At 41.8% G+C, this 24,882-nt stretch overlaps 1 protein-coding gene across 2 annotated transcripts in view; it reads right to left on the bottom strand.

Annotated features, from left to right (window-relative positions):
• LOC109869595 (diacylglycerol kinase alpha) overlaps positions 1–24,882 on the bottom strand; it is a 41,409-nt gene that overhangs the window by 8,633 nt on the left and 7,894 nt on the right. The window contains exons 1-20 of one of the 2 annotated variants that reach the window (XM_031803962.1): positions 22,742–22,791; positions 22,508–22,594; positions 20,648–20,724; positions 19,583–19,715; positions 19,340–19,414; positions 19,168–19,217; positions 18,881–18,955; positions 18,608–18,724; positions 15,107–15,224; positions 14,628–14,716; positions 14,333–14,452; positions 13,854–13,952; positions 10,549–10,635; positions 10,025–10,098; positions 9,845–9,919; positions 3,276–3,361; positions 3,023–3,112; positions 2,650–2,810; positions 2,423–2,487; positions 2,204–2,294 (exon numbers count right to left, since the gene is read on the bottom strand). In XM_031803962.1, the coding sequence (XP_031659822.1) occupies positions 2,204–2,294; positions 2,423–2,487; positions 2,650–2,810; positions 3,023–3,112; positions 3,276–3,361; positions 9,845–9,919; positions 10,025–10,098; positions 10,549–10,635; positions 13,854–13,952; positions 14,333–14,452; positions 14,628–14,716; positions 15,107–15,224; positions 18,608–18,724; positions 18,881–18,955; positions 19,168–19,217; positions 19,340–19,414; positions 19,583–19,715; positions 20,648–20,724; positions 22,508–22,583 (1,758 nt within the window). In that variant the 5' untranslated portion in view covers positions 22,584–22,594; positions 22,742–22,791. Of the gene's footprint in view, positions 1–2,203; positions 2,295–2,422; positions 2,488–2,649; positions 2,811–3,022; positions 3,113–3,275; positions 3,362–9,844; positions 9,920–10,024; positions 10,099–10,548; positions 10,636–13,853; positions 13,953–14,332; positions 14,453–14,627; positions 14,717–15,106; positions 15,225–18,607; positions 18,725–18,880; positions 18,956–19,167; positions 19,218–19,339; positions 19,415–19,582; positions 19,716–20,647; positions 20,725–22,507; positions 22,595–22,741; positions 22,792–24,882 lie in introns of those variants that run through there. The other variant, XM_020459830.2, reaches the window with a different exon arrangement.

Genomic DNA, 24,882 nt, shown 5'->3' with positions numbered 1-24,882 from the left:
GCTGCCTCTCCTTCCAGTTCTCTGCTTCCAATGACTGAAACGAACTACAAAAATCTCTGAAACTGGAAACACTTATCTCCCTCACTAGCTATAAGCACCAACTGTCAGAGAAGCTCACAGATTAGTGCACCTGTACCTGCCCACCTATAATTTAGCCCAAACAACTACCTCTTTCCCTACTGTATTTATTTATTTTGCTCCTTTGCACCCCATTATTTGTATTTCTACTTTGCACATTCTTCCACTGCAAATCTACCATTCCAGTGTTTTACTTGCTATATTGTATTTACTTTGCCACCATGGCCTTTTTTTGCCTTTACCTCCCTTATCTCACCTCATTTGCTCACATCGTATATACAGTGCCTTGCGAAAGTATTCGGCCCCCTTGAACTTTGCGACCTTTTGCCACATTTCAGGCTTCAAACATAAAGATATAAAACTGTATTTTTTTGTGAAGAATCAACAACAAGTGGGACACGATCATGAAGTGGAACGACATTTATTGGATATTTCAAACTTTTTTAACAAATCAAAAACTGAAAAATTGGGCGTGCAAAATTATTCAGCCCCTTTACTTTCAGTGCAGCAAACTCTCTCCAGAAGTTCAGTGAGGATCTCTGAATGATCCAATGTTGACCTAAATGACTAATGATGATAAATACAATCCACCTGTGTGTAATCAAGTCTCCGTATAAATGCACCTGCACTGTGATAGTCTCAGAGGTCCGTTAAAAGCGCAGAGAGCATCATGAAGAACAAGGAACACACCAGGCAGGTCCGAGATACTGTTGTGAAGAAGTTTAAAGCCGGATTTGGATACAAAAAGATTTCCCAAGCTTTAAACATCCCAAGGAGCACTGTGCAAGCGATAATATTGAAATGGAAGGAGTATCAGACCACTGCAAATCTACCAAGACCTGGCCGTCCCTCTAAACTTTCAGCTCATACAAGGAGAAGACTGATCAGAGATGCAGCCAAGAGGCCCATGATCACTCTGGATGAACTGCAGAGATCTACAGCTGAGGTGGGAGACTCTGTCCATAGGACAACAATCAGTCGTATATTGCACAAATCTGGCCTTTATGGAAGAGTGGCAAGAAGAAAGCCATTTCTTAAAGATATCCATAAAAAGAGTCGTTTAAAGTTTGCCACAAGCCACCTGGGAGACACACCAAACATGTGGAAGAAGGTGCTCTGGTCAGATGAAACCAAAATTGAACTTTTTGGCAACAATGCAAAACGTTATGTTTGGCGTAAAAGCAACACAGCTCATTACCCTGAACACACCATCCCCACTGTCAAACATGGTGGTGGCAGCATCATGGTTTGGGCCTGCTTTTCTTCAGCAGGGACAGGGAAGATGGTTAAAATTGATGGGAAGATGGATGGAGCCAAATGCAGGACCATTCTGGAAGAAAACCTGATGGAGTCTGCAAAAGACCTGAGACTGGGACGGAGATTTGTCTTCCAACAAGACAATGATCCAAAACATAAAGCAAAATCTACAATGGAATGGTTAAAAAATAAACATATCCAGGTGTTAGAATGGCCAAGTCAAAGTCCAGACCTGAATCCAATCGAGAATCTGTGGAAAGAACTGAAAACTGCTGTTCACAAATGCTCTCCATCCAACCTCACTGAGCTCGAGCTGTTTTGCAAGGAGGAATGTGTCTCTCGATGTGCAAAACTGATAGAGACATACCCCAAGCGACTTACAGCTGTAATCGCAGCAAAAGGTGGCGCTACAAAGTATTAACTTAAGGGGGCTGAATAATTTAGCATGCCCAATTTTTCAGTTTTTGATTTGTTAAAAAAGTTTGAAATATCCAATAAATGTCGATCCACTTCATGATTGTGTCCCACTTGTTGTTGATTCTTCACAAAAATATACAGTGTTATATCTTTATGTTTGAAGCCTGAAATGTGGCAAAAGGTCGCAAAGTTCAAGGTGGCCGAATACTTTCGCAAGGCACTGTAGACTTGTTTATACTGTATTATTGACTGTATGTTTGTTTTACTCCATGTGTAACTCTGTGTCGTTGTATGTGTCGAACTGCTTTGCTTTATCTTGGCCAGGTCACAACTGTAAATGAGAACTTGTTCTCAACTTGCCTACCTGTTTAAATAAAGGTGAAATAAAATAAATAAATAAATGTTTTTTTTTTAATGAGCTGATGCAAAGCTGTGCGTTTGCCATCCTCACCTCAATTGTAAGACATTCATTCAGTTTCTTGCACGAAGCGGAGATGGTCTCTGAGGTGGCAAACTCAAAGTACCACAACTTGTTCTTCATTCTGAAATATTGAACAACATTCTTGGATTCACGTAGAGTCATTTACACCATGCACAAGGTGACTACCCCTAAAAGGTCAGTCCCCACATGTACTATAGGACTCTGTGCTGGTTATTCAAATGTGTTTACCTGCTGTTGAATTTCTGGGGGTGTTTCTCTCTCATCGTATGAAAACGGTGGGCAATAGAGGCGTCCTGTCAACATACAACAAGTTTTGAAAAGTTCTGGTGTGTGCCGTAAGTACGTAGCCTGGTCACACATTTGTTGCCGTCTTCAACGTGAAAATGGCCATAGGAGTTGTCAAGACAGCACAAACAGATCTGGGACCAGGCTCATTCCCCTTGTTCCTAACTCACCACTCCGATGGAGAAGTAGTTGTTGATGATCTCATAAGGCACAGGGTCTCCTGTCTCATGGGGGTCCTCTAGGATCACCTCTACATTCCAGCGGTCCATCAGCACCGGGGTGCTGACCTCAATCTCCTTCAGGATACGACACAGATCTGTCCCATCATAACCTACACAGACCACAGAGGTACACTATAAGGGATCATTCTGTGCTACCAACGGTCCCACACACAAGTACAAAAACATACAAGAAACTAAGATGAAACACCCAGAGACAGTGATTCTTTCATCACATACAGTAGAACTATGGACAGCAAATAATGGATATATGATCCGTGAACACACAACGGGTATAATGAAAAAAGGTCAACCCTGTGCCCACCTCCTCCCCATCTAAGACAACGTGCGAGGTCATTTCCTGTGCCCAGGGGTAACACAGCCACAGGTGGCCGCACTTGAAGATTGGCTTTGTCTGATTGAACCAGAAGGGGAGAAAGACAGATCAATATCACCATTTCTGTGACATGTTTGAGTCTTTGGTTAGGAAATTCATAGTTTGTACACATAGACAAATCAACTTCAGTGTATCGGCATGTGTACCACATGGTTTACCAACATTGTGTACTTGACCCCACCTATGGCATCAAGTATCCAGCCCACAGTGCCGTCCCCTCCGCAAACCAAGATCCTGTAATCCTTCAGAGATCTGAAGAAGCACAGCCTGAAACACAGACGTAATATTATGTTGTGGGTGCAGGACAGGACCTAAATGTTGATGGCATCTCAGACAGATATAAGCCATTCAAGTCAACAAAGAGAGGAATTGTATTTTTTATTTTTGGGGTGATTTCTAAACATCTCTACTAAAACAAAAGATAGGTAAATAAATCTGACAGAAAATGCTTAACGAAGTCATCAAAAACATTGAGATAACCCATGACTAACATCACGGTTATATGTGCAAAACACCAAGTTTATATTAGACACCAAGATCACAGAAGATGACAAAATTTGAGGTAGAATAACTCAATGAACAAAAACATCTATCATAACACCATTTTGGGAAGATCCGTGATCTTTGTAGTTTTGTTCAATTTGGGACCTGGATATCTTTCTCAGCTCATTATTGAGATTAGTGCCTAGACCATATGCCTTCAACAGCACATCACATTTTAAGACATCAAAATAGTGCTGTTTAAACTTTAGTTTCCAGTGAATTTACTGTACAGAGAATGACCTCCGTTTTCCCAGTTTACTCTAGTTGTTGATGTCCGCAACAAAGACAGATGTGCCTTGGTTTTCAGGAGACTGCAGTGGTTTCATTTATGTTGAGAGGTAGGAGGGAGACCAGCATTTCTCATCTCTACAGCTGTTGCCATTCTCTCCAGGACACTCATCCTATTCTGACTGTGTTCAACCTACCGCTGCATCATGTCATTAACGGTCAAGGCCATGTCACTGACTGTACTGAGCAGGCTGGAGCTGCTGGCCAGCCCTTGGCACATTGGCTGTGGTGTTGTCAGCTTCCCAGAAGGAGGGAGTGGATCATGATACGTTGTGTTTTCATTGTGTACGGTTGCATTCTGATAGAGGCAATTATTCTTCAAGTTGAGGGGAAACGTTGTACTAATGCTGGGGCCCAAAGGTGGTCTGACTGAAGCACCATACAGAGGTAGTGTCAATAGGACTGGAGTTAAAGGAGCAACCAAATAACCTCCAAGAGATGGAAGAGGCCCCTCTGAAAGTGAAGATGAATCATCAAGTTAACTAAATGCAAAATCCCATATCTAATGTAATTAAGCTAAAGTAATGTTAACACAACTCACTCTCCGATTTCACAACTGCGACTGATGTTTCTTAAGAAGGTGCATTCCTCTTCCTCAGTCTTCAGTGATTGACTGTTGCTGCTCAACCTCAATCTGTGATCGTATCTGACCCTTCAAAACGTCTATAACTGCAGGCCCTACGACAGACTCCTCTACAGCTCCAGTACTGAGAACAGACTCCTCTACAGCTCCAGTACTGAGACCAGACTCCTCTGCAGCTCCAGTACTGAGACCAGACTCCTCTGCAGCTCCAGGAATGAGACCAGACTCCTCTGCAGCTCTAGTACTGCCATTAGCACAGTCAGTGTAGTCAGCTCAGCTATCACCATTGAGACCGTGTCTGTGCCTCGACCTAGGTTGGGCAAAACTAAACATGGCGGTGTTCGCCTTAGCAATCTCACTAGGATAAAGACCACCTCCATTCCTGTCATTACTGAAAGAGATCATGATACCTCACATCTCAAAATAGGGCTACTTAATGTTAGATCCCTTACTTCAAAGGCAATTATAGTCAATGAACTAATCACTGATCATAATCTTGATGTGATTGGCCTGACTGAAACATGGCTTAAGCCTGATGAATTTACTGTTTTAAATGAGGCCTCACCTCCTGGCTACACTAGTGACCATATCCCCCGTGCATCCCGCAAAGGCGGAGGTGTTGCTAACATTTACGATAGCAAATTTCAATTTACCCCCCAAAAAATGACATTTTCGTCTTTTGAGCTTCTAGTCATGAAATCTATGCAGCCTACTCAATCACTTTTTATAGCTACTGTTTACAGGCCTCCTGGGCCATATACAGCGTTTCTCACTGAGTTCCCTGAATTCCTATCGGACCTTGTAGTCATAGCAGATAATATTCTAATCTTTGGTGACTTTAATATTCACATGGAAAAGTCCACAGACCCACTCCAAAAGGCTTTCGGAGCCATCATCGACTCAGTGGGTTTTGTCCAACATGTCTCTGGACCCACTCACTGTCACAGTCATACGCTGGACCTAGTTTTGTCCCATGGAATAAATGTGGTGGATCTTAATGTTTTTCCTCATAATCCTGGACTATCGGACCACCATTTTATTACGTTTGCAATTGCAACAAATAATCTGCTTAGACCCCAACCAAGGAACATCAAAAGTCGTGCTATAAATTCACAGACAACACAAAGATTCCTTGATGCCCTTCCAGACTCCCTCTGCCAACCCAAGGACACCAGAGGACAAAAATCAGTTAACCACCTAACTGAGGATCTCAATCTAACCTTGCGCAATACCCTAGATGCAGTTGCACCCCTAAAAACTAAAACAATGTCTCATAAGAAACTAGCTCCCTGGTACACAGAAAATACCCGAGCTCTGAAGCAAGCTTCCAGAAAATTGGAACGGAAATGGCGCCACACCAAACTGGAAGTCTTCCGACTAGCTTGGAAGGACGGTACCGTGCAGTACCGTAGAGCCCTTACTGCTGCTCGATCATCCTATTTTTCTAACTTAATTGAGGAAAATAAGAACAATCCGAAATTCCTTTTTAATACTGTCGCAAAGCTAACTAAAAAGCAGCATTCCCCAAGAGAGGATGACTTTCACTTTAGCAGTGATAAATTCATGAACTTCTTTGAGGAAAAGATTATGATTATTAGAAAGCAAATTACGGACTCCTCTTTAAACCTGCGTATTCCTCCAAACCTCAGTTGTCCTGAGTCTGCACAACTCTGCCAGGACCTAGGATCAAGAGAGACGCTCAAGTGTTTTAGTACTATATCTCTTGACACAATGATGAAAATAATCATGGCCTCTAAACCTTCAGGCTGCATACTGGACCCTATTCCAACTAAACTACTGAAAGAGCTGCTTCCTGTGCTTGGCCCTCCTATGTTGAACATAATAAACGTCTCTCTATCCACTGGATGTGTACCAAACTCACTAAAAGTGGCAGTAATAAAGCCTCTCTTGAAAAAGCCAAACCTTGACCCAGAAAATATAAAAAACTATCGGCCTATATCGAATCTTCCATTCCTCTCAAAAATTTTAGAGAAGGCTGTTGCGCAGCAACTCACTGCCTTCCTGAAGACAAACAATGTATACGAAATGCTTCAGTCTGGTTTTAGACCCCATCATAGCACTGAGACGGCACTTGTGAAGGTGGTAAATGACATTTTAATGGCATCGGACCGAGGCTCTGCATCTGTCCTCGTGCTCCTAGACCTTAGTGCTGCTTTTGATACCATCGATCACCACATTCTTTTGGAGAGATTGGAAACCCAAATTGGTCTATACGGACATGTTCTGGCCTGGTTTAGATCTTATCTGTCGGAAAGATATCAGTTTGTCTCTGTGAATGGTTTGTCCTCTGACAAATCAACTGTACATTTCGGTGTTCCTCAAGGTTCCGTTTTAGGACCACTATTGTTTTCACTATATATTTTACCTCTTGGGGATGTTATTCGAAAACATAATGTAAACTTTCACTGCTATGCGGATGACACACAGCTGTACATTTCAATGAAACATGGTGAAGCCCCAAAATTGCCCTCGCTAGAAGCATGTGTTTCAGACATAAGGAAGTGGATGGCTGCAAACTTTCTACTATTAAACTCGGACAAAACAGAGATGCTTGTTCTAGGTCCCAAGAAACAAAGAGATCTTCTGTTGAATCTGACAATTAATCTTAATGGTTGTACAGTCGTCTCAAATAAAACTGTGAAGGACCTCGGCGTTATTCTGGACCCTGATCTCTCTTTTGAAGAACATATCAAGACCATTTCGAGGACAGCTTTTTTCCATCTACGTAACATTGCAAAAATCAGAAACTTTCTGTCCAAAAATGATGCAGAAAAATTAATCCATGCTTTTGTCACTTCTAGGTTAGACTACTGCAATGCTCTATTTTCCGGCTACCCGGATAAAGCACTAAATAAACTTCAGTTAGTGCTAAATACGGCTGCTAGAATCCTGACTAGAACCCAAAAATCTGATCATATTACTCCAGTGCTAGCCTCTCTACACTGGCTTCCTGTCAAAGCAAGGGCTGATTTCAAGGTTTTACTGCTAACCTACAAAGCATTACATGGGCTTGCTCCTACCTATCTCTCTGATTTGGTCCTGCCGTACATACCTACACGTACGCTACGGTCACAAGACGCAGGCCTCCTAATTGTCCCTAGAATTTCTAAGCAAACAGCTGGAGGCAGGGCTTTCTCCTATAGAGCTCCATTTTTATGGAACGGTCTGCCTACCCATGTCAGAGACGCAAACTCGGTCTCAACCTTTAAGTCTTTACTGAAGACTCATCTCTTCAGTGGGTCATATGATTGAGTGTAGTCTGGCCCAGGGGTGGGAAGGTGAACGGAAAGGCTCTGGAGCAACGAACCGCCCTTGCTGTCTCTGCCTGGCCGGTTCCCCTCTTTCCACTGGGATTCTCTGCCTCTAACCCTATTACAGGGGCTGAGTCACTGGCTTGCTGGGGCTCTCTCATGCCGTCCCTGGAGGGGGTGCGTCACCTGAGTGGGTTGATTCACTGTTGTGGTCATCCTGTCTGGGTTGGCGCCCCCCCCTTGGGTTGTGCCGTGGCGGAGATCTTTGTGGGCTATACTCAGCCTTGTCTCAGGATGGTAAGTTGGTGGTTGAAGATATCCCTCTAGTTGTGTGGGGGCTGTGCTTTGGCAAAGTGGGTGGGGTTATATCCTTCCTGTTTGGCCCTGTCCGGGGGTGTCCTCGGATGGGGCCACAGTGTCTCCTGACCCCTCCTGTCTCAGCCTCCAGTATTTATGCTGCAGTAGTTTATGTGTCGGGGGGCTGGGGTCAGTTTGTTATATCTGGAGTACTTCTCCTGTCCTATTCGGTGTCCTGTGTGAATCTAAGTGTGCGTTCTCTAATTCTCTCCTTCTCTCTTTCTTTCTCTCTCTCGGAGGACCTGAGCCCTAGGACCATGCCCCAGGACTACCTGACATGATGACTCCTTGCTGTCCCCAGTCCACCTGGCCATGATGCTGTTCCAGTTTCAACTGACCTGAGCCCTAGGACCATGCCCCAGGACTACCTGATATGATGACTCCTTGCTGTCCCCAGTCCACCTGGCCATGCTGCTGCTCCAGTTTCAACTTCTACCTGACTGTGCTGCTGCTCCAGTTTCAACTGTTCTGCCTTATTATTATTCCACCATGCTGGTCATTTATGAACATTTGAACATCTTGGCCATGTTCTGTTATAATCTCCACCCGGCACAGCCAGAAGAGGACTGGCCACCCCACATAGCCTGGTTCCTCTCTAGGTTTCTTCCTAGGTATTGGCCTTTCTAGGGAGTTTTTCCTAGCCACCGTGCTTCTACACCTGCATTGCTTGCTGTTTGGGGTTTTAGGCTGGGTTTCTGTACAGCACTTTGAGATATCAGCTGATGAACGAAGGGCTATATAAATAAATTTGATTTGATTTGATTTGATACAGCATTATTCAATAATCCTTTATTCTTTCTAGCTCTGAGCCTGTCATCTCGCTCCCTATGCTTCACATCGCTTACTGTTCGCCTCACGCCCCACACTGCATTGATTTCCCATGTAATACTGTCCCAAATTCGATGCCATTCACCACTCCAATTCCCACGAGTAAGATATTTCCGTGGCGCATTACCTGCCTGCTCAACACTTGTGTCTCTCTTTCACTGAAATAATTTTTTCGTCTGTTTGTCTGCTTTCTTTTGAACACGCAGAGCTGCCTCGCATAGTTTATAGCCTGTGACTGAGCCTAATTTGATCCAAATCCATCGAATTGGTTGAGGAATGTATTTATTCGCACAATGTTGAACTTTGAATGAGATAGCAAGTTGCTAGCTAGGCCAACCCTCTGTAGCGCCCCAAAGTTTCAAAATAAAAGTATTCACCTAAAAACTTTTAAAAAACATTTAATTATATAACATTTAATATAATATTCTAATGGCCAACACAGTAATAAGTTGACATTTATATAAACTTCGGTCAATTGAACAGTTTACTATAATTTTCGTGGTTTGAATACTTAAAGGACATCTACTGTCAAAGGTATTGAAGAACGTGTCAAAGAATCCACTAGACTACCATACTTTTAAAAAGTATACAGAGCTGTTCTATCATTCTGATGCTTTCGCTTTTAGAACTTCTCAAAACCGTTGCACTCAAACAATAAGATAACGTTCATGTTTCTGGTAATGAAATTATATTAAGGCTCACACACAATCACACTCCCAAAAAAGTAAACATGTTAAAAAAAAGACATTTTTTGGTTGATTCAAAGTAGCTAAATATACCTTAGTTGTCCAATTAGTGACGCATCACAACAGAGTCGTTTTTCATTTAATTCTCATACTGGTCTCTACCATATGCCGTTATCCATATGGGAAACCTTACCCCGGTCCAGGTCCACCATTGGAGAGGTTGTACACCTGCCGTGGATTCAGCAAATACTGAAATTTGCGCAGAACTCTGAAATAAAATATAACTTGTCATTGTAAAATACGAAGATTGACATGGTTTCATAGTGAACTATAAAATGCCCATTTGTGTAGGAGTGCTCACGAGTAGCCTCACCTTTCTCCCTGCTTGCCTCCACTTTTAGGGTTCACAAACACTAGAAGAGGATGAGTGTCTGGTACCGGATTAATCTGTTCAGGGATAAATAGTTACAGGTTACAGCAGTTTCACAAATGGAGACAAGATGTCTACATTGTCAGTGTATTCAGATGGAATATGGCTGTGAGGAACTTCCCAGCGACAAACTCTAAATAAGGTAAAAAATTGTTAGACACTGCTGTTCATGTGCTCATGTAACAGTATAACTTCCGTCCCTCTCCTCGCCCCAACCTGGGCTCGAACCAAGGACCCTCTGCACACATCAACCACAGTCACTCACGAAGCATCGCTACCCATCGCGCCACAAAAGCCTCGGCCCTTGCAGAGCAAGGGGAACAACTACTTCTAGGCCTCAGAGCGAGTGACGTCACCGACTGAAACACTATTAGCGCGCACCACCGCTAACTAGCTAGCCATTTCACATCGGCCACACTCACACCAAGTACTATCCAGCGGTCATGTGACAGGGTACTAGTATGTACCTGAAGCACCTGTCCATCAGGAGTGGTGTTGTGGTCACTGTCGTCAGCTGAGCTTGAGGAGACGTTCTTTATGCTGTTTGACCTCTCCTAATGGGGCAAATGGAGAAATGGACAGGCAACTAATGTCATCTTTAATTATTTGTTACTTTTATTTCAAACTTTTTTTTATTTTTAGGTATTTTCTTAAAACTGCATTGTTGGTTAAAGGGTTGTAAGTAAGCATTTCACTGTAAGGTGAAACACCTGTTGTATTCGGCGCATGTGACAAATAACACTTCATTTGAATTGCGCAAAGACCAAGAGGGGTGATTCATCACGAAAGTAGAACAAAAAACAACAACATGTAATACATATAAGGGTACTTTGGAGGAAGGATTGTTGACATACACTGAGTGTACAAAACATAAGGAGCACCTTCCTAATATTGAGTTGGACCCCTTTTTGCCTTCAGAACAGCCTGAATTCATCAGGGCAAGGTGTCAAAAGTGTTCCACAGGAATGCTGGCCCATGTAGACTCCAATGCTTCCCACAGCTGTATCAAGTTGGCTGGATGTCCTTTGGGGGGTGGACCATTCTTGATACACACACGACACTGTTGAGCATGAAAAAAATCCAGCTGCGTTGCCGTTCTTGACACACTCAAACCAGTGCGGCTGACACCTACTGCCATACCCCATTCAAAGGCACCTACTGCCATACCCCGTTCAAAGGCACCTACTGCCATACCCCGTTCAAAGGCATGCACGGTGGATCCAACCTGTGGGGAGTCTTGGCCATTAACCCTCTGAATGGCACACATTCACAATCCATGTCTCAATTGTCTCAAGGCTTGCTCTGTAATATATGAGTAGTAGTATTAATATAATTTTATTTTGTTTGTATTTTTACCCCACTTTTCCTCCCCAATTTCGTGATATTCAATTACGATCTTGTCTCATCGCTGCAGCTCCCCAAATGGCTCGGGAGAGGCGAAGGTCGAGTCATGCGTCCTCCGAAACATGACCCGCTTCTTAACACCTGCCCGCTTAACCAAGAAGCCAGCTGCACCAATGTGCAGAAGGAAACACCGAAATCAGCCTGCAGGAGCCCGGCACGCCACAAGGGGTCGCTAGAGCACGATGAGCCAAGTAAAGCCCCCCTGGCCAAACCCTCCCCTAACCCAGACGACGTTGGGCCAATTGTCACGGCTGGTAGTGACACAGCCTGAGAACGAACCCGGGTCTGTAATGACGCCTCAAGCACTGCGATGCAATGCCTTAGACCACTGTGCCACTCGGGAGGCCTATGAGTAGTATTTTGTTTTCAATAATAATTTTCTTATATAAATTTTTTGATTTGATTTATATCTCATTTTTGATTTGGCAAAATGTTCAATATCTTGTTAAACATGATGATACTCCACGTCTACAGGACAGGAGGTTGGTGGCACCTTAATTGGGGAGGACGGGCTTGTCGTAATGGCTGGAGCGTAATCAGTGGAATGGTATCAAATATATCAAACACATGGTTTCCACGTGATTGACTCCATTCCAGCCGTTATTATGAGCCGTCCTCCCCTCAGCAGCCCCCACTGATCTACGGGCATATCACAGTTCCAGAATTGGATCTCTGCTACTTTTAGAGTTATGATCCAATTTGTATGCATTACCAACAGAGTGAATGTGAAAATCGATTCAAAATGGTTGACCTCTGCTGGTAATTTGCAGAATGTGCAACATGGAAGCCTAGAAATAGCACACATAGAACATATATACCACTTCTTAGATTTGCTTTCAATGAGATTGACAGATCTATAACTCACATTTCTATGTGCATTTGGTCAGGTCGCCCAAAAAGTTACATATTGTAGCTTTAAAATGGGTCATAACTTTGATATAACTTTGATATGCCTGTAGAATATTATGTTCAATGATATATTTGGCCGCCTTTCGTTCCAGTACTCTGCTGCCTGTGACTGGAACGAATTGCAAAAATCGCTGAAGTTGGAGACTTTTATCTCCCTCACCAACTTCAAACATCAGCTATCTGAGCAGCTAACCGATCGCTGCAGCTGTACATAGTCTATTGGTAAATAGCCCACCCTTTTCACCTACCTCATCCCCGTACTGTTTCTATTTATTTACTTTTCTGCTCTTCTGCACACCAATATCTCTACCTGTACATGACCATCTGATCTTTTATCACTCCAGTGTTAATCTGCAAAATTGTAATTATTTGCCTACCTCCTCATGCCTTTTGCACACATTGTATATAGACCCCCCCTTCGTTTTCTACTGTGTTATTGACTTGTTAATTGTTTACTCCATGTGTAACTCTTTGTTGTATGCTCACACTGCTATGCTTTATCTTGGCCAGGTCGCAGTTGCAAATGAGAACTTGTTCTCAACTAGCCTACCTGGTTAAATAAAGGTGAAATAAAAAAATAAAAAAATAAAAAAATTGAAACATTTGCCTAATCTAAAATGGCATATTTTCAATATGTATGTTTATTTATTTCAATATTCATAAATTAATGTAAGAAAATTGTCATTGACATCAAAATACTATTCATATTACAAACACCAATTTTTGCTTTGTAGCACTTACAGATTAAACATTATGGAGTCAAAGGAGGCCTGGGTATTGCAAAAATGTCACAAATGTTCCAATTTGAATGAATTACTTCTCAACTATGCTTTAAAGGGGAAATCAGTAGTTGCTACATCTACATCATGAGCTTAGTTCAACTGCTGTTACTCATCAGAACTCCAAATATGAGCTTTCTTTCTCCAATGTTTGTAAACAAAAAATGTAAACAAACACGACAAAACTATACTTTTGATATCATGGACGGTCAATCCTTACATTCATAGCTATGTCTATGAATTTGAGATTGATTCAATTTCTCCACCCCCATCCCTCAGCTTTTTACTGAACCGAACCATGGGTGCGAGGCCACTTTGTTATTGTCAAATATATTTCAAATATCAAATATATTTCAACAATCCTTCATCCAAAGGACCCTTCGATTAATTAAATGTAGTGAAAATCCCAAATCAGGGTATTTTTTGTTCAGGATCACCCAGTGGCACAAAATAAAACAAGAAGCAATGACAATCTGATAACCAAATGTATCGTTTCTCAAGCTGGACATTTTAGATATCCTACTATTACCATTGCATGTGAGTGAATGTTGTTTTTAAGATAAGAAAAAAGTTATTTCGCATAGTTAAGGTTCCTAAACATATATATTTGTGAGCTTTATACAGTATATTCCATTTTATAGTGTTGGACAACTGTAACGGGGCAGTAGATGATCCAGTACCTTTATAACAGGGTAGATAGCCCAGGGGGGGAGGATATGGTCTCTGAGAGGTCCACAGTTACAGTCGGAGGGCTCCTGGGAGGCACAGTCATCATGGCGCTGGAACACAGTAGCAGCCAGAGATATAGCAAGCTCTTATCAAATTCTTAATGAATAAAGCCAATAACATTTGATTTCTAAAACCCTTTCTACATCAACAGTCGTCACAAAGTGCTTATATTATATATATATACACACATATATATATATTTTTACAGTTGAGTCTTTTATTTTTATAATAAAAAATAAAAAACACCACCCCAGTGCTTTATTGTTAAAATATGTAGTTCCAGACGTAGCTCTTGCAAAACCACTCCATTAACAGATTTCACAACAGATTGTGATGTAAATCCTCTGTGTGGAAGAAAACATCTGGCCTAATAATTCCAAGGGCCTGACTCTCACAACCACAGATCTACTCAGGAGCCCTCCCTCCTCACCATGGAGTGACACCAGACACAGTGTTTTCCCGTCAGCCCGTGATAACTCTTGATCTTCTTCTGACACTTGTCACACTTCCCAGAGTCACAGTTCCCACTGACCCAGTCATGGGTTGGAACCTGAGGCAAGAGACACAGGCCCAGTAAGATGCAAGACAGACACTGTACATAAACAGGGACAAAGAGAATGGCTCAGACATTCAAATTGCAACATACACTAAGAATGAAGAGGCATTGGAAATATTAACATTTTACAATGGAATTTGCAGTTGTTTGAGGAAAAAAACACTCATACCCCTGTGTCTTTCTTAGATTTGACATAGGTCCTGGTACAGGGAGCTGGGTTTATGTTGGCACACCGTCCATGGACCGTGTATTTACAGCCTTGAAAACAAAGACAAGTAAACAATGCATTACGTGTCTCCATTGTTGAACTATTATTGTCATTATCTCTCATTTATTGATTTAATTAATCATGTTAGTCAAGACTAGAAACGAGGTTGACGATTAAGTAGTCAATAAACATTGCCACTACATTGTTTTTCTATGAAAATTATTTGGAAATATACTGCAATGCATTGGGTGTCATAAGTCATTATGACATATCTTAGCATACATTTTAGCATAATCCGATTATGAGTATGAGATTTCATTAACTTGCTTTCAATTACATGATCAGGATAGATGTCTTTCTGCTCAAAAATGAGCATTGGGTGGATTGAGAATGTTAAGTTGTATTGCCCTCTAGTGGTGAGACTAGATAGTGTCACTCACAGGTGCAGCAAAGCCCCTGTTTCCTTAGTCCTAGCAGCATGCTCTGACACACGTTGCAGTAGACAGGCTTGTTGAAATGCTTCATCCTCCATAGGTGCTGCCCATCCTTCTGAGTCATCTGGGGGTGGAGGGGGAGAAAATACATATTATGTTACCATCAATGAAATATATATAAAGTATATTTTTTTTATGTAGTTTGCTGACAATTTTTGCACACTTCTAGAACAAACTCTGAATCTCAGGGTAAATGTCTATACTCCGCATAATCTAATCTCATATTTGGAAAGCACTATGTAAGCAATGCAAGCTTTGATACACATCTCATTCTAATATTGGCTCATGGTTGGAAATGGGGGTGTCATCTGCCATTAGTGATTCTATTCGCAGCAAAAATCATCAACACCAATCCTAACCCAGCTAGCACATTTCCCATTGGGCACAGATGTCAATTCCACGTCTCTTCCACATTGGTTCAACGTAATTTCGTTGAAATTACATTAAAACAACATTGATTCAACCAGTGTGTGCCCAGTTCCTTGGAAGTTGTGGGAATGTGTGTAGGGTGTTTTTAGTTTTCAGATTGTTGCGGGAACTACCTTTTCTGACCGGTTAAACTGAACATTTTGTGAACATTTCAGACAGTTCTGGAAACATTTGTTTTTAGGTTGTATGGAGGTTCTGAGAACCTTTACTCGAGTTCCTTGTATGTTTTCCTGGGAGGTTTTAGTAACGCTCGGAGAACGGAAATTACAGGTTATTTGAAGCTAATTAAATAACATACTGAGAGCATTCTCTAAATGTTCTGAATGCTTTCTCATGGTTATTAATTTAAGTTTTCTTACACTAAGAACAAAATGTAAAGGTTATTCAGATGTTTTTAAAATAACTTCCTTAAAACCTTTAGTGAATGTTTCAATAAGACATTTAATGACACTGCAAGTACAGATAGAAATTAATTTGCGTGGAACACATTCTATTTTCTATTGTGACGCAGCATCAGTGAAATTCAAACCTATGATCTTCTATTCTCTATCTGTATCTGGGGAAGGGTATAAGACCATTTCTAGAGTGTTCAAAGTGTCCTAGAGCACAGTGGTCTCCATTGTGAAACTACTACCCAGAGTCTGCCTAGAGCTGGCCGTCTGACATAACTGAGCAAGAAGGACCTTGGTCAGGGAGGTGACCAAGAACCAAAGACCACTCTGGCAGAAATACAAAGTTCCTTGGCGGAGATGGGAGAACCTTCCAGAAGTCTCTACAGTACTTCACCAATCTGGGCTTTATGAGAGTGGCCAGACGGACTCCTGAGAAAAAGGCACATGACAGCGCACCTGGAGTTTGCAAAAAGGCAGGTGAAAGACAGAGCATAAGGCAAAATATTCTGTGGTCTGATGAGACAAAGATGTAACTCTTTGGCCTGAATGGAAAGCGCTATGTCTGAAAAAAAAAACAGGCACAGCTCATCACCTGTCTAACATCATCCCTACCGTGAAGCATGGTGGTGGCAGCATCATGCTATGGGGATGCTTTTCAGTGGCAGGGACTCAAAGACTGGTAAGGATAGAGGGAACAATGAATGGAGCCAAATACAGGCAAATCTTTGATGAGAACCTGCTTCAGAGTGCAAACAACCTTAGAATGGGGCGAAGATTTACGTTCCAACAGGACAATGACCCCCAGCATACAGCCAAAGCAACGCTGGAATGACTTCAGAACAAGAATGTGAAAGTGGCCCAGCCTTGAGTGGCCCAGCCAAAGCCCAGACTTGAATCCCATTGAACTCTGAGGAGAGACTTGAAGACTTCTGATCACCGCCACGTCCCATCTAACTTAACAGAGCTTGAGAAAATCTCCAAAACCAAGATTTACGAAGTTGATACCGACATACCCAAGATGACTTAAAGCTGTACTCGCGCCAAGGGTGCATCAACAAAGTATTGACTCAGGGATGTGAACACATATAAATGAGATGTGTCTGTATTTAATTTTCAATCAATTATCAACCATTTCTAAGCATGTTTTTCACTGTTATTATGGGGTATTGTGTGTAGATGGATGTGATTTGTCTTATCCATTTTCAATTCAGGCTGTAACAACAAAGGGAATAAGTCAACGAGCATGAATCCTTTCAGAAAGTTGTGTATGTTTTTAAATAACATTCTTAGCTTTTCTGAACATTACGAAAGTTATTGTGGTTTTTAATGGAAAGTTATCATTTTCTGAGAACGGAGTGAATGTTTTTAAATAACACAGTAAAAGGTCACAGATTGTATACGCCCTTATCTAGATTAGACAGAAATCGACAGTAACAAATGCTTTTACAAACATTGGTTAAAATGACTCATGGTGCCTCAGCTCAAAGCCAGACTTCCAGTCAGTGTATGTGTATGAAGCATAGCCCCTGAACTCAGCAAAGTGAGAGAGCTCCGACTCTCATTGGTGGCCTGAAATAGCCGGAGGGGAAGTCCCTGGCATTGTTGTAGGGGCGCGAGAGAGACCAGTTTACAGTTCAGACCTTCAGTCAGCTAGCCAGACAGTCCACTTTGCCGGGCAGTCAACTAACAGACCCAGAAGAAAACAGCATTATCAATAAGTAGGCCTACCCACTATACCAAGATATTTTCTCAGATGCTAGTATTTCCAAAACCACAGTCTATCAGCACTTGGGAGATCAGAGTGCTGTGGCACCCCAATTAGTGTAGTTGTTTCAAACATAATCACTTCCTCTTTATACTGTAACAATCAATATCTATGTCCTTCCTTTCCGTTGTAGTTACTACTAATTGATGAAGATGGTGATGTTAGATGGAAAAGTAACAGCTAAAGTGGAAAAAGCTTAACTCACTCTGCTGGTGGTGCATAGATGCTGTATATATGAAAGATGTGACATTAGCAGGCCCGCAGCACTGAGTCAGCAGAAGGGTGTTGCAGAAGGCGAGAGAGAGAGAGTGTGTGCGCTCTCTCACTCTCTCACTCAGAGAGAGAGAGAGAGAGAGTGTGTGTGCGCTCTCTCACTCTCTCACTCAGAGAGAGAGAGAGAGAGAGAGAGAGAGAGTGTGTGCGCTCTCTCACTCTCTCACTCAGAGAGAGAGAGAGAGAGAGAGAGAGAGAGAGAGATGAAAAATAAACTCCAGAGACTGGTGGAGGCTGTGACATATTGCTAAAGCTGGTAGAAAAACAGAACATTAGCAGCGTAAACATGCACCAGGAAATAAGATCAAGAGGACGCATCATGTGTACTCCTCCCAGCCCAGGCTCCACAAAAAACCCGCTGACGCAATAAAGAGGAATGAGTGATGGATGGTCCAACTCCTACCTTCAGCCCTAGTAACACCAGGGTTGTATTCATTAACACACACCGTGGCAAAATGTTGTGCAATGGAAAAAAACAAGCCTTTCTTATTATTGGACAAGTTCAGGTAGTTCCTCCCTGTTTCAGTTAGTTTTCTTCCATTTTGTCCCTAATGAACACGAACTAGCAGGTGAACATGGTTCACCCACCTTCAGACCCAGTAACACCAGCAGGGGGACGTTGTTCATTCCTCCCTCCACCCACTCATCCAGAGAGACCGTGCCACTGCTGTCTGCGTCGATGGCCGTCATCATGTCCTTTAGCACCTGAACAAATGAAAGTGCCTTATAACTTAGTGTCTAAATAAGCATTCTTGAGTGATTGTTTGTGCAGCAGATATTTGCAGAAGACTTGAGGTATTTTCCCCTCTATTAAAATGATAGTCAGTTATTGTTAGAAATCCCAAATTTGACCACACTTACTGGTCTCAGCTCAGACACATCCCAACCGAGGTAATCTGCAGCGTGCATCATCTGAGCAATGATCCGGTCCACCTCCTGGGTTCATACAGGCAGGAGAGCATAAGTTATTGTGAGTTGAAGAACTGATATATACCTTGTGGAAATTAAAGGGTATAAGGGGACATCTCCTTCAACAGCCAGTCATTACATGTTATTACATTGTTATTACACTGAAATGGGTAATCTGGTACAATACCCATTACCCATTTCTATGTAGATCATGAAAAAAATATGACTAATTGCCTTACGGAGCTGTCAAGGACGCCATTGCCATCTCTGTCGTACAGTTTGAAAGCAACTGAAAGAGGGAGAAATTGGCATATAAAAATCTTGGACAAAGCCATCAAACAAAATATCTATAAAAAAAGAGACTGCAGTATGGAGCTGCGACATGGTGGAGAAAACAGGATCAAGACTCACACTCCAGCTTGTCTCTGGGCTGGCCATCCTCCAACAGGGAGAAGTAACACGAAACGTCCTTCAAAAATACCTCTTCTATGAGAGAGAGAGGTTTAAAGGAGGAGGGGGAAGTTAACACATAGAGCACACCTAATCACGTGCAGCCTGTGGACTTTGACAAATGAACTAGCGCCGAGAATAGGGAAACTGCTGACTATAGTCAGACAATAATATGCGTCTACGCCGAGGGACAAATAAACGTACTAGCATTGTCCTGCCCGTCAGGTTCAGTTCCGCTCTGGAAGGATCGAAAGAGGCGCTGGCAGAGATCCTTAGGGAAGTCCTCCACCTCCAGATAGGTCTTCAGGAAGAGACGGAAGCCCTCCTCATTGATACACTGCAGCAGAGGATGGGATATCAATCAATCAATCAATAATTCAAATGATCAATCAATCAAATGGGAAGATGACAGAGATCTCATGAGTCTTATCAAAACATTCTGATTTAGGAGATTTGGGTGCAAATAATCATAATTCCTAGACGTTACAATGATGAGGGGATTTGGTCAAAATATTTATTTATTTATAAATTAAAAAAAAACACATTTTAGTCGTTTAGCAGACCCTCTTATCCAGAGCGACTTACAGGGGGCAATTGGGGTTAAGAGTACACAGTACATAACCATAATGATCAATGCTTTTAGTCAGATTTTCCACTTAATGACTCTACTTCGAGAGTCGCTGCTTCTTTCTCATCATCCTCACTGAGAAAATTGTCTTTCTGTTCTGTAACCCATCGTTTCCCCATAAGTCCTTAAGTCCTAGTTGCTATGTGTTGTTTTTATCCATCTTATGAGAGAAGATTGGATTTAGCCTAATTATTTGGCAAATCCAACTGCTGATATCGGCAACATTGGAAAACCTGTCCTGTTAAATCACCTAATGGCTTACTCTGCATGATGCCAGCACAACGTCAGTCAGAGAACTTGCAGAATTGGCACGATTTGAAGAGGTAATTTCCATTAGTAACTTCAGCGGTTTGCAAAAATCCATCAACCCCTGAAGACAATTCTCTCCTAATTGATTTGATTTATATACAGCACTCTTAGGTAGTCATGTCATATTCATCAACATGATTCATGTTTACATTTTAATAGATTTTCTAAAAAGAAAACCAATGGGTATCACATGAGCATAACAATCACTCTCAAATGTCACGGCAAACTGTGTATTAATGTAGTAATGTACCACAGACATTTATCAAGAGGGACTGGGAGCAGACATGAGTTGTGGTTGGGTCGATATCAACCTGGCCATGGTTTCCTCTCACCTCTCCATGTCTGTGCTGGGCCAGCCTGCCATCTGCATCAAATTCCCTCAGCACATCTTTAACCTTCAGCGTGCAGTCTGGAAGGAGAAGAGACACACAGGACACACACACTCTTATTTTAGAGTACTACAAACATGAATGTCTAAGTAATGATTGTTACAGAGAATGAGTATAGAATCAGAAACTATAAGTGTTACTATAAGATAGCATGTATACCCCTTGATTTATTACACATTTTGTTGTGTTACAGCCTGAATTAAATATGTATTCATTTTTTTCCCCCTCTCCCATCTACACACAATACCCCATAATGACAAAGTGAAAACTTGTTTTTAGAATGTGTGCAAATGTATTGAAAATGAAAGTACTCACACCCCTTTGCTATGACAGTCCAAATTGAGCTCAGGTGCATCCAATTTCTTTTGATCATCCTTGATGATCACTACAACTTGATTGGAGTCCACCTGTGGCCAATTCAATTGTTTGGACTTGATCTAGACCTGTCTATATAAGGTCCCACAGTTGACGGTGCATGTCAGAGCAGAAACTACACCATGAAGTCCAAGGAACCATCCGCCGAGATAGAATTATGATGTCTATATCTGACATAACTACAGAGTTCGTTGGCTGAGATGGGGGAACATGCCAGAAGGAAAACAGTCTCTACAGTACTTCACCAATCTGGGCTTTATGGGAGAGTGGCCAGATGGAAGCCACTCCTGAGAAAAAGTCACGACAGCACGCCTGGAGTTTGCAAAGAGGCAGGTGAAATACAGAGCATAAGGCAAAAGATTGTCATCTGATGAGACAAAAATTTTACTATTTGACCTGAATGCAAAGCGCTGTGTCTGGAAAAAAAAACCAGGCACAGCTCATCACCTGTCTAACATCATCCCTACCGTGAAGCATGGTGGTGGCAGCATCATGCTATGGGGATGCTTTTCAGCGGCAGGGACTCCGAGACTGGTAAGGATAGAGGGAACAATAAATGGACCCAAATACAGGCAAATCCTTGATGAGAACCTTCTTCAGAGTGCAAACAACAGAATGGGGAAAAGATTTACGTTCCAACAGGACAATGACCCCAAGCATACTGCCAAAGCAACGATGGAATGGCTTCAGAACAAGAATGTGAAAGTCCTTGCGTGGCCCAGCCAAAGCCCAGACTTGAATCCCTTTGAAATCTGGAGAGGCTTGAAGATTGCTGTTCACCGCCTCTCCCCATCTAATTTAAGGAAGAATGGGAGAAAATCCCTAAATCTAGATGTGCAAAGCTGATACAGACACACCCAAGACAACGCAAAGCTATAATCGCCACCAAAGGTGCTTCTACACAGTATTGACTCAGGGATATATTAATTAGATATTTAAATTTTCAATCAAATATGCAAACATTTCTAAAAACATGTTTTCACTTTTGTCATTTTTTTTGTCACGGGGTATTATTGTGTGTTGATGGGTGAGGAAGAAAAAAATCTATTTTGAATTCAGGCTGTAACAATAAAATGTGGATTAAGTCAAGGGGTATGAACACTTTCTGTCGGCAGAAACGACAAATATATCATATTCTACATAGCAACATGAAATGTGTATCACATGACAGATGTATTACGGCATTCAAATGGATAACAGACACTAGGATAAGAAATCCAGTTTCCTATTCCTTCATTTTCCTTCAAATTGAGGTTCACAAAATGTCTGAATCCAGAGGTCTACCAAGAAAAATTGTGGGCCCAATGCGGCAACGTTTTGCAGATACTTAGTAAGAGACAGTCATCACCACTTCCACATATGAGAGCGTGTGGGTGTAAGGGGAAGGCGATGCAGGGCTGAGGAGGCTTCCTGCCTGCATGTACTCACAGTCAATGTACTGCTGTAGCTGGATGAAGTCGACTGGGTTCAGCTCCTTCACCTCTGGGTCTGTGGGGGCGGACATGCTGCCTGCGTCTGCACATACCGCCGGTGCAGAAAAGGGGCGAGAGGAGAGGAGAACGAGTTACATCAGTCTTCTGCTGCGTGAATGTGAAATGGAGGCGGCTCAGACATCAAACCAGAATTGAAAGCTGAACATAACAGTGCTAGGTAGTAACTCACAAGGCAAGGGCTTTGTTTAGAAAAGGCGCTTCAGATCATCACACCATGCAAACAGGTCAGCAACGGCCTGTTAAAACCCACAAAATTTACATCTGCAAATTGGCATGAACCACATAGTTCAACACCAGCATTGGCTTGCAAATACCCTCGGTGTCCTTTAGTCATCTCCAGTCATGATGTTAATAGTGTTCAGAGCAAATGTTTCAAAAACACCTGTCTTTCCACTCCCATGTTTCAAATGACATTGTTGATGTAACAACGAGCAAACGAATGCACAGTAGCCCAGTCCTAAGCTGACAAGCAGAAGCAGCTTCAAGGAGCATTTTGTACTTCAGAATGCCCCGTGGGCCCAGTACAAGCTCTGCATAAGCAGTATCAGGCCACAGACACACCAGAGACATTATACGTCTCAAGAGTTTTAGTCTCCCCAAAGCTTTTTTCAGAGTCTTGTCTGACCCAGTTTTCTATTCATTCATCAATTTGCATGCGTTGCTCTGTAAAATCTAACACCTCTTCCTGAAATAGTCTGGCAAGTGTCAACCTTTTCATCTTTGTAGCTCTCCATCCACAATTTCTCTCTTCATATCAACCAAAAAACAGCCATTTTTGGATCAAATCATAAAATAATGTAATAAATCATCTCCATTTTAAAATGGGTTATTGTCCCAGTACCTAACAGCACTACGGGAGTATAGGTCAGACAGTCAGTGTTATATCTACAGCAATCAAAAGTCTGTCAGTCATGGAGTAATGCTGAGAAAAGCAAAATAATAAACTCCTAAATGCCCACGTTCAATGTGACGTGGTACCACAATCTCTCTGTGCTAACAAAGGGTCACGTTGTCCCTTCTTAATTCCCCTCAAAAAGGTTAGCAGCGTTGCCTAGCAGTTTTGTTTAGGCAGCCAATCAGTTGAGAGGAGAGAATTGACAGGAAAGTGCCATTTGTTGATATGGCAGGCTTTTAAAAAGAACTACAAGGACTTATTTTATACTGCACATCATGCAACGTTTTGGATACCAGTTAGGGCCTTACTATACAGTTCAAATAATCTATCAAATAAAATTTGAATTGCTAATTTCTGCTAATTTGAAAGCAGACAATCAAAACATCTCAAAGAGCATACTAAAGTAGTGCTTCTAAACAACACATGGAAAATCCAGTTTTAGGCTACTTCCCTTGCCTTGCCTGTGGAAACAAGGAAGATGGCAGTTCTGCATGCCCTTAAAAGCAATACGCTGACATATGCATGTCTCTATTCCCTCATGTCGGACAGACGATGTACCACCCTTGTCTGACATAATTTAGGCCAGGGCAACCTGGGTCAAATCTGATTCACTACTTCCTGATCAGATATTATATTTGCAAGCAGGATTTTTACATGCAGACTGGAAATCACTAACAAACAGAACAACATGTGATATATATATTTATATATATATATATATATATATATATATATATATATATATATATATATGCAAAAGCACTAAGTCGAAATTGGCCCCATCATGAGCCACCCCATCCTAACCTTACCTCACCCCTACAGGTCAGGATTGTGCTGATTGTGATGAACATGGGAGTAGATTGGTAGAGCTGAAAGGGGGAGATCCAGGCAACCATCTATCAAGGCACAACAGAAACCTCAGCAGGTTCTTATCTGCCCGTGGAGTCATTCCACCTCAAAAAGCACAAAAAATAGGATTTCGACACCTACCATCTCAGATTGTGCTGAAATGGTTTCTGTAGTTGGAAACAGATAAGATGTGCATGCCTGAAACATTATTATGCTGAACATTTTTTAACTCTGAGAAATTAAGCTAATTGTACACAAAATTGGCAATTTAAATTTATAGGATTCATATAATATTCAATAAATATGGTACCCAACATCTGATTTGTACAAAACCTCTTCTTAACAATGTCATGAGGAATCTAAATAAATGGTCAAAATCTACCCATGGAACCCCCCCAAACTTCACATGGAGCCCACTCCAATGGCCAGTACACAGTATCAGTTCTCTATGTTGGTCAAGTAGTATCTAAGCTGTAGCTTGGAGTATTGTTTAATCATACTATGTAATTCTCAGTGAATTTGGTCAAAAAAATAAAATAATTGCATAAAAATTTGCCATTGAAGTA

This window comes from Oncorhynchus kisutch, linkage group LG24 (genome assembly GCF_002021735.2).
Source record: "Oncorhynchus kisutch isolate 150728-3 linkage group LG24, Okis_V2, whole genome shotgun sequence".
NCBI classification, from domain to species: Eukaryota; Metazoa; Chordata; class Actinopteri; order Salmoniformes; family Salmonidae; genus Oncorhynchus; species Oncorhynchus kisutch.
This window is presented reverse-complemented; position numbering and strand designations above follow the sequence as displayed.